Here is a 17,241-nt window from a genome sequence, read left to right on the forward strand (position 1 = left end):
AGTGGAGTCAGGCAGCTTGGATCAGAGTTTATTTTTCTTGGCTAAAGATAATCAAATTAAAAGAGAAAACCTTGAAAAACATTTTGGATAAAGAAATTGGGATCAAAGGAAGGAGGAAGGAAAAGGGATGATAAGGAATATATATAAAGAAAGGAAATAAATACCTAGTAGTAAGAATTATAAAAGTATAAATTTAGAGCCTAAGCTGGTTATTGCTGATTTGTAGGGAATCTATTTAATTTTATGTATTAATTTTTGAACTTCCCACTTTACTGAATTATGTTATTTCTAATCATTTTTTCAGTCAGTCCTCTTGGATTTTCTTAGTGTGCAATTACTTCACTATCTTAAACTAGAAGTTCCCAATGTGATCTTATCATTCTCTGGCTTAAAACCATTCATTGAGCTTATTATTGGCTTTAGGATAGGGTTCAGAAATTCTTAAGATGAACTAACAGAATTCTCTGTATTGTGATTCCTTCTTACCTTTTCAGACTCATCTCATACCACTCTGCCCTTGTGCTACAGGCACATTGGTTGCCTTTCAGCTTCTTGACTACGCTGTTTTTTCTTGATTCAGAGCCTTTGTACATACTGCTGACTTGGCCTGGAAGATTCTTTGCTCCCTTCTTGCAGCTAAACTAATCATCCTTTACACTCCAGTTTGAAAGCCTTCCCTAATCCCCAGACTAGTGGGAAATCTCCTTCCTCTGCACCCATACTGACACCTTTCCCTTTACTTTTGCTTCCATGGCACTTACCCCACTTGAGATGGAGGTTATGAAGGAATGAATTGAGTAGTGAAGATTCAGAATAGCTGCTACAGCAGTGGGAGAAGTGACAAGATTACTCACCATCATTGTGGGTCCACCTATATAGGGGACGCCCAGTATTGGTATAGGGATTAATCGGCATGGTTGGTTTATGGCATCTCCGTCAGCAGCATTCCACAGCCTAGGAACAGAACTAGTAAAAGAGACAGCGGGATTGATCTAAGCCAGTAGTTTTCTACCAGTGGTGATTTTGTTCCCCCAAGGGCATATGGCAATGTCTGGAGACATTTTTGATGGTTACACTGCAGAGGTGGGGTAGTCTATGGGCATTTAGTAAGTAGAGGCCAGTTATGCTGCTAAACATCGTACAATGCATAGGACAAAGCTATACAATCAATAAGTATCTGATCCCAAATGTCAGTAGTACCAAGGTTGAGAAACCTTGATCTAATCAATGAACTGAGGAAACAAAGAAAATAGGTTGTATTGGAATATAAGGGGTCAGAATATAAAATCTCCTTCCTCTTGAGAAGATGCTGGATTGCTGATGAGATCTCATGCTGGATTCCTGTTATTCCACACAAGGCCTCACGCAACTGGATTTCAACTTTACAAACCACCAAGGGCTCAGTGATTTACTCTCAGAGTATCTATTATGTAATGTTATGTGCAGGACCATAGAGAGTATGGAAACATCAATGGATCAGGGTAAATTCAGTGCAGAATTTGAGGGGAAAGTTAAAATTGAAATGCAAGTTAATATATTAGTCTATTTACAAATAAATTCATACAAGTAACACCTAATTCTCTCTTCTTTGCATTTTAGATATAGGCCGTATGTATACTTTTGGAGACGGTCGATACGGAAAATTAGGACTTGGAATGGAGAATTTTACCAATCAGTTTGTTCCTACTTTGTGCTCTAATTTTTTGAGATTTAAAGTTTATTTGGTAGGAGTATTGCATTTCCCTGTTTATATTTTCATATTCCTTTATTTGAGTCTTTCAGTATTTTATAGAAAATAAGTATTTTTATATTTATATGAAAGAATACCATGAATATATCTAAATAATACTCATTTCCTAAAGGTCAAACAGACATCATGTTACTCTGAAAATTTGTCCTTTTCCTAATTTTCCTCCCTTAACATCTTTTTGTCCTAATTTTGACTATTCTATTTTCATATGTTTCTTTAAAGCCAGGACTGTGCCATGTCTGAAAGCTTTGTGACTGCTATAGCACCCAGCAGAGTACTTTACTCACAGTAGTCATCTATAAATATTTGTTGAATTAGATATCATTAAGACTCTCAAATTCTGCACAAGAGAACATCTGATAATTAATAAAGAGTCTTGCCAATTAAGAACTACAGACTTGAAAATTCTGTTTCTTTGGTGACTGTTATATCACTTGAAATTTGTTTTCCAAAAACTCAGTGCCTAATACTATAGAATATTTCCATTCTTTAATTTGGTAATCACTTAATGAACCCCTGCTCTGAACAAGATACTGACTGAGTATAAGGAATGCAAAGCATACAATGATGAAAAAAATAATCAAATCCTCCTTATAGTCTTGTATGGAAGGTCATTTTTTAAAGTGCTATATAGCATATATAAATTTTAACTTTGAAAATAGTATAAAGGAAAGGTTCAGAATATGCTATCCTTATGCCACCATGTATACTATAAAGTTGATAAAAATCTGTATATTGCAAATACTACACAATGGTTTTCTAAGAACTTTATTGAAAATCAGTTATTTCTCAAAATCCTTTGAATGTTTATTTTTTTAAATATTTTTATTGATTTTTTTAGATAGCAAGGGAGAGGGGAAGAGAGATAGAAACATTGATGAGAGAGAAACCTCGATTGGTTGCCTCCTGCATGCCTCATACTAGAGATTAAGCCCACAACCTGGGCATGTGCCCTGACTGGGAATCAAACCAGCAACCTCTCAGTGCATGGGACGACGCTCAATCCACTGAGCCACACCGGCCAGGCTGATTTTATTTTTCATTGTTCCATCATCGTGGATGCTTGCATTTTGGTCTAAGGACTTTTAAAAATGTTCATGTAAAGAAAAAAGGCTTGGAGACATAATTAGCCCAAGAGACTGATTTATTCTCAGATAAACTTTTTCCAAGTAGAATTTCTCTGAGTAATTTTTTCAAGTAATTAACATGTTGCTCTCAGATTAAAATAACATTTTCTAACTTTTAAGGGGAATCGTAACATTACATTTAGTTTTTTCTTTATACTATATCAAATTGAAAGTAAATTGGTATGTTAAGCTTGTTCTAATTTTCAGTCATAGTGTTTAAAGAATATGCAATTGACCCTTGAACAACTCAGGGGTTAGGGAAGCTGACCCCACAAAATAGAAAATCCATGTATCACTTTTGACTTCCCAGAAACTTAACTACAATCATCCCTTGGTATCCACAGGGGATTGGTTCCAGGACCTGCCACAGAAAACAACATCCACAAATACTCAAGTCCCTATTTAAAATGGCTATAACAATTCATGCAGTTGGCCCTCTGTATCTGTGGATTCCCAGCTGTAGATTGGAAATACTGTTTTCAATCCACGGTTGGTTGACTCCATGAATGTGAAACTCGAGGATATGGAGGACTGACTGTCATTTATTTTTAAAAAATCAACATATAAGTGGTCCCGTGGAGTTCAATCCTGTGTTGTTCAAAGGTCAACTGTATATTACACTTCATATATATATTTGTGTGTGTGCGTGTGTCTATAGGTCTATATATACAGAGAGAGTCATTCAGTATAGAAAGTCTACCACTAAGTAAATGTTTTGTAGCTGAATACTGTTAAAAACTTATTTGTATTTGAAGCCAGTGTCAATTAATTTATCTTTGGATTTATGCTGTAGGTTGCCTGTGGTGGATGTCACATGGTAGTTTTTGCCACTCCACGACTTGTTATGGAACACATTGAACTTGGAAAAATTTGTGATTCTCGTATACCTGAAGCAACTTCTTTGCCCGTTAGCAACCTGACCTCGGGAAACATATTCCATAGAACTTTATCAGCACGTGTTCGTCGAAGAGAGAGGGTACAATTGTGGCCTAATTATGTAATAATATTGTCTAGTACTGCAAAGAAACTGAAAGAAAAAAATCCATTTCTTTTTAAATATATGAAGGGTCTTGCCAGATACATTTACTAAATAAAATTATTAAAGTTGAGGACTTATAACTTTTAAAGGGAGCTCAGTTAAGCTGTTCAACATACAAATTAGAAAATTCAAATTATTCTGCATAACCTTGGCTTATAGACAGTGATATTTATCACTGTCTTATCACCTCAGATTGAATGCTGAGTTGTTTTCTCAACTATATGTGCATTGACTTTTACTTTACTTTCATCTTTTAGTTATATCTCATGAGCAGTAGGTTATATATATATACTGTAAACAATGAAACATGGAAAACAAAGAAATAAGGACTTCAGTTTGAGAAAGGAGATATTTTTTTCTCAATTAAATTTAGAGAGCCTTATTCTGGGCTTTAAAATTATTTCAATGATACTAATATTTTAAAAAAATAAAATGCCAAATAAGTTTTATAAGAGACATTCCTTTAAAAAAAAAATAAGTTTGAGTTGCAAAATGTATTCCTTTTGAGGTAAAAGGTTAAGTTTGACTTTTTATTATGGCAAAGTATGGAAAGATTGAGAAATATCCCATAAGTATTTCCTAGTTGTTGTTTGTTTATGTCTCATGAGTAATTTTTTGTTTCTCAAGTAAGGCAGAAAAAACAAACATATACTTTTCCCCGTCATGTGAAAAACAGGCTTTCAAATTGACAATTTAGAGCAACTTTGATACAGAGACAACAGAACAAAACAGTTTTGAACCCTTGGAGATTGTATAAAGTGAATGGTGTGGGACGTTGGCCAACTTTGAACTTTTTAAAATATTTTTAGCAACCACAGAGCATGTGATGTCTATATTAAATATATAACATCATCTAACAGTTTATTTAACCTTTTATTTTAAAGGAGGCATCCCCAGATTCTCTTCAAATGACACAAACACTACCTCCCATTAAAGGGACTCTTGAGTCGCCAGTTAGTTTTTCCCCGAGTTCAGTTCCTTTCTGTGTATCTACAAGTAATCTGCCAGAGAAAATGATGACTGAAAATGAGGGCCCCATGGAGCTCATGGAACCAGGTAATATTTGACAGATATTCTGCCTGTTCTCAGAAAAAATGATACCTTTTATTCCTGTTGTTTTTATGTTTACCTTAAGATGTTTTTTCCAGTTTAGTTGTTTTCTTCTTGAAGACTGACATCACTCATTTGAACTCAAATTCCAGAATGCTCTTATAAATAGCAAGCAGTGTTTGACATGTATAGAACCTTACCTTACATTATCTCCTTTAAACCCTGAAGCAACTCTGTGAATGAGGTAGGAATTATATTCTTTATTTTTATAGATGAGAAAAGCAAGACTTGAAGAGATTGAGTGACTTGTCCAAGGTTGCCCAGCTTATAAATGAAGTGAATGGGTTTGAATGCAGGTCTTTTGGACCTATGTGAAGTTCTTCATTTAGGCAGTATAGCATAGTGGTTAAGAGCCTGGTGCGTGGACTTAAATTGACCTGGGGTCAGCAGACAGCTCTGACATTTATTAACTATGTGACTTACTTTGGAAAAGTTGCTTAATTTTTCTAAGACTCAGTTTCTCTATCTTTGAAATGAGTTTAGTAAAACATCTGTAACAAAATAAATTAATTAAAACTAAAATGTAAGACTAGGAAAATGGCAGCGGAGTGAATGGAAGCTACACAGACCATCTCCCAGGACCAAACTGGAATTACAACGAAAATAAAGACAAATCGTCAGGAAAAGGCAACCGAAAAGCAGCTTAGAGGACCACATAACCAGGGACACTGACTCAGTCCTGGTAGGCTTGTGAAGACGCGAGAGGGGGCCTGGAGCCCACGGTCCCCAGCAGCCTGGGCTGGGAGCTGTGGGCTCGGCTGGGACCTGCGGCCTCGGCTAGGTGCTACGCCCTCGGCTGGGAGCTGCCGCAGCCTCTGCCGAAGCAACTGCCTTAGCTGGGAGCAGCACCCTCTGGTTAAAGTCCCAGGCAACTCCACAGCGCAGAGCTGGGACAGAGGCTAAATTAGCACCAGCCAATCACCTTGGGCTCCAGCAGAGGGAGGGCAGACTGGACTGGAACTGTGTGGGGACACTCGGGATTTGGAGGGCGCTCAGAGCTTTTGCTGAGTTGCAGCCACACAGCACTGTGGTCATCTTACTCCTTCCCAGGGCCCTGGGGAGAGGCAGTGTTACCTCCCTCAGAGATTCAACCACACCTGGTGGCCATTGAAATGCTAAATGAGACCCATTACAACCAGCATCTGCCCCACCCTCGGAAAATCCTCTTACACTGAGCACCTGAGGGAGTTTTTCACTCAACTCAGAAAACAAGGTTCTTCAGGTCAACTACGAATAGCCACCAGGCAAAAAAGCTGGAGGATAAATACCATTCCCTGGGTTAGCAACTCTAACCAGGAAAGTAAGACCTGACAGTGGTGGTTAAATTGGGTCCTCCCTGCCTCATCCAAACCCAGGACAGGGAGCCACAAACAGCAGAACACCAACACCCACAGGGAAAATTTGGCAGGCTCCAAAGCCCACTGTGATAGCCAAAATGGTAAAACACAGAAACAAAGGCCAAATGAAAGAACAAGAGACCTCTACTGAAGATGAGATAAATGAGGTGCAGTTAAGCAATTTAACAGAACTAGAATTCAGAGCCATGATCTTGAGCTTTCTTGAGGAAGCTCAACAGCATGTGTAAGGACATGAGCACCATGAGTAAAGACATAGAAATGTTAAAAATCAACCAGTTGGAAATTAAAAACCACCAAGAAGAAATGAAGAATGATATATCAGAAATGAAAAACACATTGGAAAGTCTAAATAGTAGAGTAGAGGAAGCTGTGGACCGGATCAGTGAATTAGAAGATAGAGTAGAAAAAAAATCAACCAATCAGAAAACCAAAAGGAAAAAATAATTTAAAAAACAGGAAAATGGCTTAAGAAAACTGTGAGACAACTGGAAACGTAATAACGTTCGCTTCATATGAGTCCCCAAAGAAGAAGAAAATGAGCAAAGGTTAGAGAATATATTTCAAGATACAGTGACAGAAAACTTCCCTAATTTGGTGAAGGAAGAAGGCATTCAAGTTCAAGAAGTACAGAGAGCCCAAAGTAAGAACCCAAACAGGCCCACCCCAAGACACATAGTAATCAAAGTGCCAAAAATTAAAGACAAAGAGAGAATCCTAAAAGCAGCGAGAGAAACAACAGGTTACCTACAAAGGAAACCCCAGAAGGCTCTCAGCTGACTTCTCAACAGAAACACTACAGGCCAGAAGGGAATGGCATGAGGTAATCAAGGTCATGAAAAACAAGGATCTGAATCCAAGACTACTCTACCCAGCAAGACTATCATTCAAAATACAAGGTTAAATAAAGAGCTTCCCAGACAAAAAAAGGCTAAGGGAATACATTAGCACCAAACCAGCACTGCAAGAAATGTTAAAAGGACTGCTATAATTAGCAGGAGAAATAGGAAGAAAAATAGAACCACACTAAACAAAAATGGCAATAAATAAGTTCATATCAATAATCACCTTAAATGTAAATGGATTGAATGCTCCCATAAAAAGACACAGTGTAGCTGATTGGATAAGAGAGCATGACTCATCTATATGTTGTTTACAAGAGACCCACCTCACAACAAAAGACTCACATAGGTTGAAAGTGAAGGCATGGAAGAAAATCTTCCAAGCAAAGGGAAAGGAATAAAAAACTGGGGTAGCAATACTCATATCTGATAAAATAGATTTCAAAATGAAGGCCATAACTACAGACAAAGAAGGCCACTACATAATATTGAAAGGATCTATCCAACAGGAAGATATAACCTTGTTAACATATATGCACCCAATATAGGAGCACCAAAATATATTAAAAATCTTCTGGAAGACTTCAAAGGAGAAATTGATAGCAATACAATCATAGCAGGGGACTTCAACACCCCGCTGACATCACTGGATAGATCCTCTAGACAGAAATTACAAGGAAACTGAGAATCTAAAATGAAACACTAGATCAAATGGATTTAATAGATATCTACAGAGAATTACACCCCAAAACTACAGACTTCACATTCTTCTCAAGTGCACATGGGACATTCTCAAAGACAGACCACATGTTAGGACACAAATTGAGTCTCTACAAGTTCAAGAAGACTGAAATTATATCAAACATCTTCTCAGATCACAATGGCATGAAACTAGAAATGAATTGCAACAAGAACATGCAAAGACATTTGAAAACATGGAAGCTAAATAGCACATTATTGAACAATGAATGGGTTCCTGAGGAGATCAAGGAAGAAATTAAACACTTCCTGGAAACCAATGAAAATGAAGACACACCAACACAAAATCTATGGGATGGAGCGAAACCAGTTCTGAGAGGGAAGTTCATAGCACTACAGGTCTACCTCAAAAAAAGAAGAAAAATCTCTAATAGACTATCTAACCTCACAACTTAAAGAACTAGAGAGCAAACAAAAAGAAAAACCCAGAGCAAGTAGAAAGAAGGAAATAGTGAAGATCACAGCAGAAATAAACGACATAGAGTCCAAAAAAACAATTCAAAGGATCAATGAAACAAAGCTGTTTTTTTGAAAAGATAAACACGATTGATGGCCCCTTAGCAAGACTCACCAAGAAACAGAGAGAAAACCCAAATTCACAAAATCAGAAATGAAAGAGGAGAAGTAACAACTGACACCACAGAAATACAAAAGATTGTTAACTACTATATGGCAACAAATTCGACAATCTAAATGAAATGGACTAATTTCTAGAAACACATAGTCTCCCAAAACTGGACCAGGAAGAGATAGAAAATTTGAAAAGACCAATAACAACAGAAGAAATTGAAGATGTAATCAAGACTCTCCCAGCAAACAAAAGCCCAGGCCTGGATGGCTTCACAGGGGAGTTTTACCGAACATTCAAAGGAGAACTAACACCCATTCTTCTCAAACTATTTCAAAAAATTCGAGAAGAAAGACTTCCAAATTCGTTTTATGAAGCCAGCATAATTCTAATTCCAAAACCAGAAAAAGACACTACAAAAAAGAAAACTACAGGCCGATATCCCCAATGAACATAGATGCCAAAATCCTGAACAAAATACTAGCAAATCGGATCCAGCAATACACCAAAAAATTATTCACCATGACCAAGTGGGATTCATCCCAGGGATGCCAGGCTGGTACAATATTCGCAAATCAATATACGTGATACACCACCAAAAAATGAAGAATAAAAACCACATGATCATATCAATAGATGTTGAAAAATCCTTCGACAAAATCTAGCATCCATTTCTGATAAAGACACTCAGCAATGTGGGAATAGTGGGATCATATCTTGACATAATAAAGGCCATATGTGAAAGACCTACAGCAAACATCATACTCAAAGGGCAGAAACTAAAAGCATTTCCCTTAAAAGCAGGAAAAAGGCAAGGATGCCCACTTTCGCCACTCTTATTTAACATAGTACTGGAAGTCTTAGGCACAGCAATCAGACAGGAAGAAAAAATAAAAGGTATCCAAATTGGAAAGGAGGAAGTAAAACTGTCATTATTCGCAGATGACATGATACTATATGTAGAAAATCTCAAAGACTCTAGCAAAAATTTACTACACTTCATAAATGAATTTGGAAAAGTAGCAGGATACAAAATTAACGTCAAGAAATCGATGCCATTCTTATACACCAATGATGAACTCACAGAAAGAGAAACTGAAAAACAATCCCATTTACCATTGTGGCAAAAAAATTAAGATACCTAGGAATAAACTTAATCAAAGAAATAAAGGACCAATTTGCAGAAAACTACAGGTCATTGAAAAAAGAAATAGAGGAAGATATAAAAAAGTAGAAGCACATACCCTGTTCATGGATCGGAAGAATTAACATCATTAAAATGTCAATACTACCCAAAGCAATCTCTAGATTCAATACAATCCCTATCAAAATGCCAACGGCGTACTTCACAGAATTAGAACAGATACTTCAAAAGGTCATGGGGAACCAAAAAAGACCTCGAATAGCCACAGCAATCTTGAAAAAGAAAAACAAAGTTGAGGGGATCACATTACCAGATTTCCGATTATACTACAAAGCCACTGTAAACATAACAGCCTGGTACTAGCACAAGAACAGGCATATAGACCAGTGGAACAGAACAGAGAACCCAGAAATGGACCCAAGGCAATATGCTCAATTAATATCTGACAAAGGTGGCAAGAGCATACAGTGGAGTAAGGACAGCTTCTTTAATAAATGGTGTTGAGAAAATTGGACAGCTACATGCAAAAAAATGAAACTAGACCATCAAGTTACACCCTATACAAGAATAAACTTAAAATGGGTAAAAGAATTAAATATGACTCATGAATCCATAAAAATCCTAGAAGAAACTGTAGGCAACAAAATTTCAGATATCATACGCAGCAAAATTTTCACTGATACATCACCTAAGGCAATAGAAATAAAGGAGAAAGTGAAGACGTGGGACTACATCAAACTCAAAAGCTTCTGCACAGCAAAAGAAACAATCATCAAAACATAAAGGCTACCTACTGTATGGGAGAGCATAATTGCCAATGATACATCAGATAAGGGGTTTATTTCCAATATATATAGAGTGCTCGTACAACTCAACAAAAGGAAGACAAAGATCCCAATTAAAAAATGGGCAGTGGAACTAAATAGACACCTCTTCATACAGGACATACAAATGGCTAAGAGACATTTAAAGAAATGCTCAAGATCACTAATCATCAGAGAGATTCAAATTAAAACAACAATGAGTTATCACCTCACACCTGTCAGAATGGCTGCCATCAACAAATCATCAAACAACAAGTGTTGGCGAGGGTGTGGAGAAAAGACTGCTGGTGGGAATGCAGTCTGGTGCAGCCACTATGAAAAACAATATGGTGTCATCTCAAAAAATTAAAAATTGAACTTCCATTTGACCCTGTGATCCCACTTCTAGTTATATACTGTAAGAAGCCTGAAACACCAATCAGAAAGAATATATGTACCCCCATGTTTGTAGCAGCACTATTTACAATAGCTAAGATCTGGAAACAGCCCAAGGGTCCATAAGTAGAGGAATGGATACAAAAGCTGTGGTACATATACACAATCGAGTACTATGCATCTGTAAGAAAGAAAGATATCTTATCCTTTGAGACGACATGGAAGGACCTGGAAAGTACTATCCTAAGCGAAACAAGCCAAACAGAGAAAGACAAGTATCATATGATCTCACTTGTTTGGGGAATATAATGAAGATAACAGTCTGAGGAATGGGGTAGTCTCAGAAACGTGGAAGTGGGGTACAGACTGACAATCCCCAGAAGAGGTGGTGGTGGGGGAGAGGTAAACCACAGAACTTGTATGCATGTATGCATGAACAATCTACATGGATAACAAAGCTGGGGACAGGGCAGGGAGGGAGGGGGAGGGGGAGTCAGTGGGGGGAAAAGGAGAAACATCTGTAACAAAAATAAATTAATTAAAATAAATAAAATAAAAATAAAATGTAAAAGCAAGAAAAATATACCTACTTTAGAGAGTGATTGTGACCGTTAAATTAGGCATGTAAAATACTTAGCATTGAGCCTAGCACCTCTAGAAACCGCTTAGTAAATATATTCATGGTTTATTATTAATACCGCTACCTCACTACCTACTAGATAACAGCTTTCATGTTTTAAATTGTTATCCCCGCTCTTTACCTGTTATACACCTCTTCTAAATAATTTTGTTTAGAGGTATCTTAGGAGTATACATATGTTACTTAAGGGCATGTGCTTGGATGATAGGGGCAATAAGCCAAGACTAGGAGGTCAGAGTAAGTAGTAGGTTTGGAATGAAGAAGATAAACTGGGATTAAGGAGATAAACTGGGATTATAGCAGAGATAATTTTTAGTATTTTAGGGATCAGAAATCTAGGCAAAAAGTTGAGGTAATAAAAGATTGGGAACTCAGGTAAGAATTGTGGGCCATGGTAATGGGATATTATCTACAATTAGGACCTTGATAATGATGCAATTTTCTGCATTGCACCCAGAACTTTTTGAATGTTTCCTTTTGAGATAAAAAATCACTGGCACTCTTCAGTCCTGTTCACAGGAAAAGTAGATTCTGACAACAGTGTGTACAAGGAAAAGAGAAGTTTCTAGTTTTGGGAAGTTGTTTCCCACTTCAGGATTTGAATGTGAAGATATATAGAATTGTATAGCTATATCAAGGAAAAGCCACCCCTTATCTTTTTTTTTTTTTCTTGTTTTTTTTTATCCTCACCCGAGGATATTTTTTCATTTTTTGTACAGATAGAGTGGGAGGGAGAGAGAGGAAGGGAGAGACAGACAGAAACATCGACGTGAAGGGACACATCGAGTGGCTGCCACCCGCACGACCAACCAGGGCCGGGGACAAACTGCAACCGAAGTACGTGCCCTTAGCGGGAACCGAACCCGGGTCTCTCCAGACCACAGGCCGACGCTCTAACCGCTGAGCCAAACTGGCCAGGGCACCCCTTATCTTTTTGTGACTGTTTGCTACAACTATCTTAATAAAAAGTAGTTTGAAAGTTGTATCCAACATGTTATATGACTTCTCAGTTATTTGCAGACTTCGGTGCTTATCATAGAGGAAAGGTCACAGAAGACCTTTTTTATAAGGGGACAGTTAAGCTAAAACATAAAGGATAAGAAAAATAGCCACACAAAGAGAGAGGATCTGTATATTCCAGGCAAAGAAAATAATTATATATAAAGATACGGAGGCAGTTATAAGAAAAAGAAAGACAACCGTTGGAGCTAGAAAGTGAGGTTAAAAGGCAGGGCAAGATGATGTTGGAGAAAGAGACAGTGACACATTATTCATTGTTTTATAGGCCATGACAAGCCAATTTTATTTGAGTGCTTTTTTTAAGTTCAATTGAAAGTCATTAAAGGGTTTTAAATAGTACAGTGAGGTGCTCCAATCCATCCTAATTTTAAAATGATCACTTGCCCCCGTGTGGATTATAGAGAGGCCAAACGGGAGGTAGGAAATCTATTTAGTAGCCTTTTGTAGAGATGATATATGGACCAAGGTGTTTGCAGTGGAGATGGAGAGAAGGGGTAAGATTGGAAGTACATTTTAGATATACAACCAACTCAACTTTCTAAACTTGTTAATGGATTACATATAGATGTGAAGGAAAGTGAAGAACCAAGGATGATTCCTAGGCAGGATTATGGTTGACAAGTTTGAGGGAAAGAAATTAAAATTGAGCTGGAGATAACCAGTGAAACATCCAAGCAAGAATATGCAGGCAGTTAAAAATGCAAGCCTATAATTCAGAAGACAGGTCTGGACTAGAGATATAAATTTGAAAACCATCAACATAGAGATGGTATTTACAATCCATGATAGTTGGTGAAATCACCTATTAGAGAGTAGAATAGAGAAAGAAGAGAGCCCAAGATTTAGCTCTGAGGACTTCTAACATAGAGTGTAGAGGCTAGCAAAGAAGCGTTCCTCAGCTTCCTCAGCCATTTGTGTAGGACTAGGGAAGTTAGGATAGAGTAATGTTATGAATTCAAAGTACTCTGCAAAGGTCAAGGAAACAGACCTCAAAGAAATAGCCCATGGATTTTAGCATCATGGAGATTACTGGTAGTCTTGACAAAAGTAGTTCCGGGGGAACATCAGGGCAAATCCAGAGTTAAGAGTTGAGGTATGAATGGGAAATGAAGTGACGTGTAGATAGGGTGTGTAGCACATGAAAGAGAGGGAGAGTATAACCAAAGGTGCAGAGCTCTTGAGAAGACAGGAGCGGCTGACATTCAGAGCAGTCTTTTTTTTTTCTTTCATTTTTTTAACTTATCTTTATTGTTGAATATATTACAGATGTTCCTCATTTTTCCCCCATTGACCCCCTCCTCCCCATTCCTGTTCCCCTCCTGACTTTCCCCACACTGTTGTCTGTGTCCATTGATTATGCATATATACATATAAGTTCTTTGGTTTATTTCTTCCCACCAGAGCAGTCTTTAGTAAGAGGAAAGACATCCTACATTTTATTTTTATTTTTTTATTTTATTTTTTTATGAATTATTTATTTATTTTTTTGTTACAGATATTTTACCTTTTTACCCCATTGGCACCCCCCACCCCACCCCGCCTCCGCCCCGTCCCCGGCTTAGTTGTCCATGTCCATTGGTCACGCATACATGCATATGAGTTCTGTGGTTTATCTCTTCCCATCCCCCCCCCCCCACCCCCTCTTCTGAGGGATGTCAGTCTGTGCCCTACTTCCATGTTTCTGGATCTACTGTATTCCTCAGACTGTTATGTTCATTATATTCCGTATATAAGTGAGATCATGTTTTTTTAACAGGAAAATATAGGTAAATGTGTACATTTGTTGGTGAGAAGATAAAGGCGATCAGGTCTGATGAGTTCTAATTTCTCAGTAAAGTATAAAGCAAGGCCTTGAGCTTAAATGATCTACTGTCTGTTTATCAAGCCTCCACTCTCTGCCCTCCAATCCGTCTTCTTAGCACTTTATACATTAATCTTCCTCAGGTACAGTTTAGTTCCTGTCTGTTCCAGTGTCTTGAGAGGATCCCTAATATATTTTTTTTAATAAGTGTAAATTTTTCCATATGACTCCCACCTGCTTTTCTCATTTTATCTCTCAATTGTCTTTTTCTTATAGCATTAAGTGAGATCACAAGTCTACAAACTATAGCCCATGGAACAAATCTGGCCAGCCCCCCGTTTTTGTAGTTTTTGGAACTCAGTCATGCCCATTCCTTTAATGTGTTGTTTATGGCTGGTTTTACACTACAGTAGTAGAGTCTGATTAGTTAGGACAGAGACTGTATGGCCACACAGCCTAAAACGTTTACTTTATGGCCTTTTACAGAAGAAGTTTGCCAACCCCTAATTTTTATCAAACTGAGCTCTTCACAGTCAAACTCAGTGGAAAGGCTGTAGAATTAAGACAGACATGAGATTGACACTTAGCACCAAAAGGGTCACTGAACTTTATTTATTAAAAAAAACTTTTTTTCTTTACTGATTTTAGAGAGAGAGGAAGTGAGAGGAAGAGAGAGATAGAAACATAGATGAGAAAGAACATCGGCTGGCTGCCTCCTGTATGCCTCCCACTGGGGATTGGACCCACAACCTGGGCATGTGTGCCCTGACCAGGAATTGAACCAGAGACCTCCTGGTGCATGGGTCGATGTTCAACCGTGAACCATACAGGCCGAGCAGGTCACTGAACTTTAATTTATTCATTTGTGCAGTGGAGATATAATACTCACTTCTCTTGTCATGAGATTAACCCAACATGTATAAAAGCATCTGTTCCCAGCATGTGGTAACCCTTCAGTACAAGCAACTCTGCTTCTGTTAGCACTGGGCTTCATTTTCTTGTCCACCTTCATCTCTGCCTCTCAGAATTTTATTCATCCTTCCCTATACCTCCTTAGTGAAACATTTCCTGATTCCCAGCATTCAGATGTGATTTCTCATTCCCCTATGTCATATATTTTATATTCCCTTCTAGACTATAGGTTCACTAAGTACAGGGCCAGGTGGGTACATGAAATATTGGGAAGGCACTTTGTAAAGTTTATGATTGTCTAACCACTGTGCTGTACACCTGAAACTAATACAAAATGATATTGAATGTAAATTGTAATAGAAAAAAAAATGTATAGCATCCTAAAAAAAGAATTAATAGTTAAGTTGATATCTTTTGCATAGTATGGCACATGGAACAAACACAAACTGATTACTTGCTCATTTGAATTGAATGAATTTATAAGAGAAAGATCAGTGTGTACTGGCATTTTTAGTGACAACTTCATTAAGGAGCTCCTCACAAATAAATATACAAGTGCTAAATAGGAATATAATAATTGAGAAAAATGTAAGGTAAATAGAGCTAATAATTTTCATTATCTTTATGATATAATAACCTTACAATTTCCTGTGCAAGTTTCTAGGTGCTTATACTAGTTATCTGTTGTTACATAATAAATGACCCTAAAACTTATAGTGTTAAAATAACATACATTTTTTATCTCACACAGTTTCTGAGGATTAGGAATCCAGGAGCAGCCTAGCTGAGTAGTTATGGCTCAGGACATTTCATGCAGTTGCAAACAGGCTGTCACATGGGGCTGCAGTCATTTGAAGACTGGACTGGGGCTGGAGGATCATTTTCTATGTTCACTCTTGTGGCCATTGCCAGGGGGCTTCACTTCCTCAGTTATATGGGCTTTTCCCTAGGGATATTCACAACTTGGCTTCCCCCAGAGCAAGTGATCCAAGAAAGAGAGAGCATATGTGGGACCAAGACACAAACCACAATAACATCACAATTATGTCCACTTTATTTTACTGGCCATATAGACTAATCTGGTAAAATGTGGAAAGGAACTATACTGGGGTATCTATACCAGGAGGATGTGGGTCATTGGGTCCTTTTTTTTTCAGACTGGCTCCCACAGTGCTTGATACCTGGGTAGTATTTATCCCCAAGGAATAGTGTTCTCCTGTTCATATGAAGGAAGCAATTGTTATCTCATCAGTGTCAAAATCTTCAAATTTTCAAAGAGAAATTTTAAAACCTGTTATCACTGTGAATGAATTCTGTTTAATTCCCTTATTATGTGGTTAAATGACCTTCAATAAAATTATATCTGCACTTTATATTACAGAATAATTTCTATTTATTGTTCAGCTGTCTTTTACTTTTCCTTTGAAATCTGTTTTTCTCTTTTCCCTTTTAATTTTTCAGATTATTTTCAAGATAAAATGACCAAAGTGAAGGATACAGATAGTTCTTCATCAGCGGATTCAAAAAGTCTTGGAGAAACTACTAATGTCTTAAATATGGTAATGGTTTTCTTATTTAGGTATTTAGATATAAGTTTGAATTTTAGTTCATCACATATTTGTATGTATATGTGTACTTCCTATACTGTTATATGAATAGAATGCTTTTTGTTTTGGTTTCATTTTGTTATTTTTAAATCAGGTTTATTGAGGTATAGGTTATATGCAATAAAATTAATTTCAATCCTCACATTATAAGTATGCAATTGTGAGTTGATTATATTATTATCTAAGCTGTTTTGCATTATTTATATATTTTTAGAATGTATAAATATATAATCATATATATAGTCTTCATTGCTTTTAGAACATTTACTTTTTTATTTATTTCAGACACATATGATGAGCCTAAATTCCAATGAAAAGTCTTTAAAATTATCGCCAATTCAAAAACAAAAGGTATAATATAGAGAGTT

At 37.1% G+C, this 17,241-nt stretch overlaps 1 protein-coding gene across 5 annotated transcripts in view; it reads left to right on the plus strand.

The window, feature by feature from the left end:
- Positions 1 to 17,241, plus strand: part of RPGR (retinitis pigmentosa GTPase regulator) — a 57,206-nt gene that overhangs the window by 18,262 nt on the left and 21,703 nt on the right. For all 5 annotated transcript variants that reach the window (XM_036270936.1, XM_036270935.1, XM_036270934.1 and 2 more), the window contains 5 exons: positions 1,600 to 1,724; positions 3,671 to 3,853; positions 4,801 to 4,972; positions 16,728 to 16,825; positions 17,159 to 17,224. In XM_036270936.1, the coding sequence (XP_036126829.1) occupies positions 1,600 to 1,724; positions 3,671 to 3,853; positions 4,801 to 4,972; positions 16,728 to 16,825; positions 17,159 to 17,224 (644 nt within the window). The remainder of the gene's footprint in view (positions 1 to 1,599; positions 1,725 to 3,670; positions 3,854 to 4,800; positions 4,973 to 16,727; positions 16,826 to 17,158; positions 17,225 to 17,241) is intronic.

This window comes from Molossus molossus, unplaced genomic scaffold (genome assembly GCF_014108415.1).
Source record: "Molossus molossus isolate mMolMol1 unplaced genomic scaffold, mMolMol1.p scaffold_m16_p_2, whole genome shotgun sequence".
Classification (NCBI taxonomy): domain Eukaryota; kingdom Metazoa; phylum Chordata; class Mammalia; order Chiroptera; family Molossidae; genus Molossus; species Molossus molossus.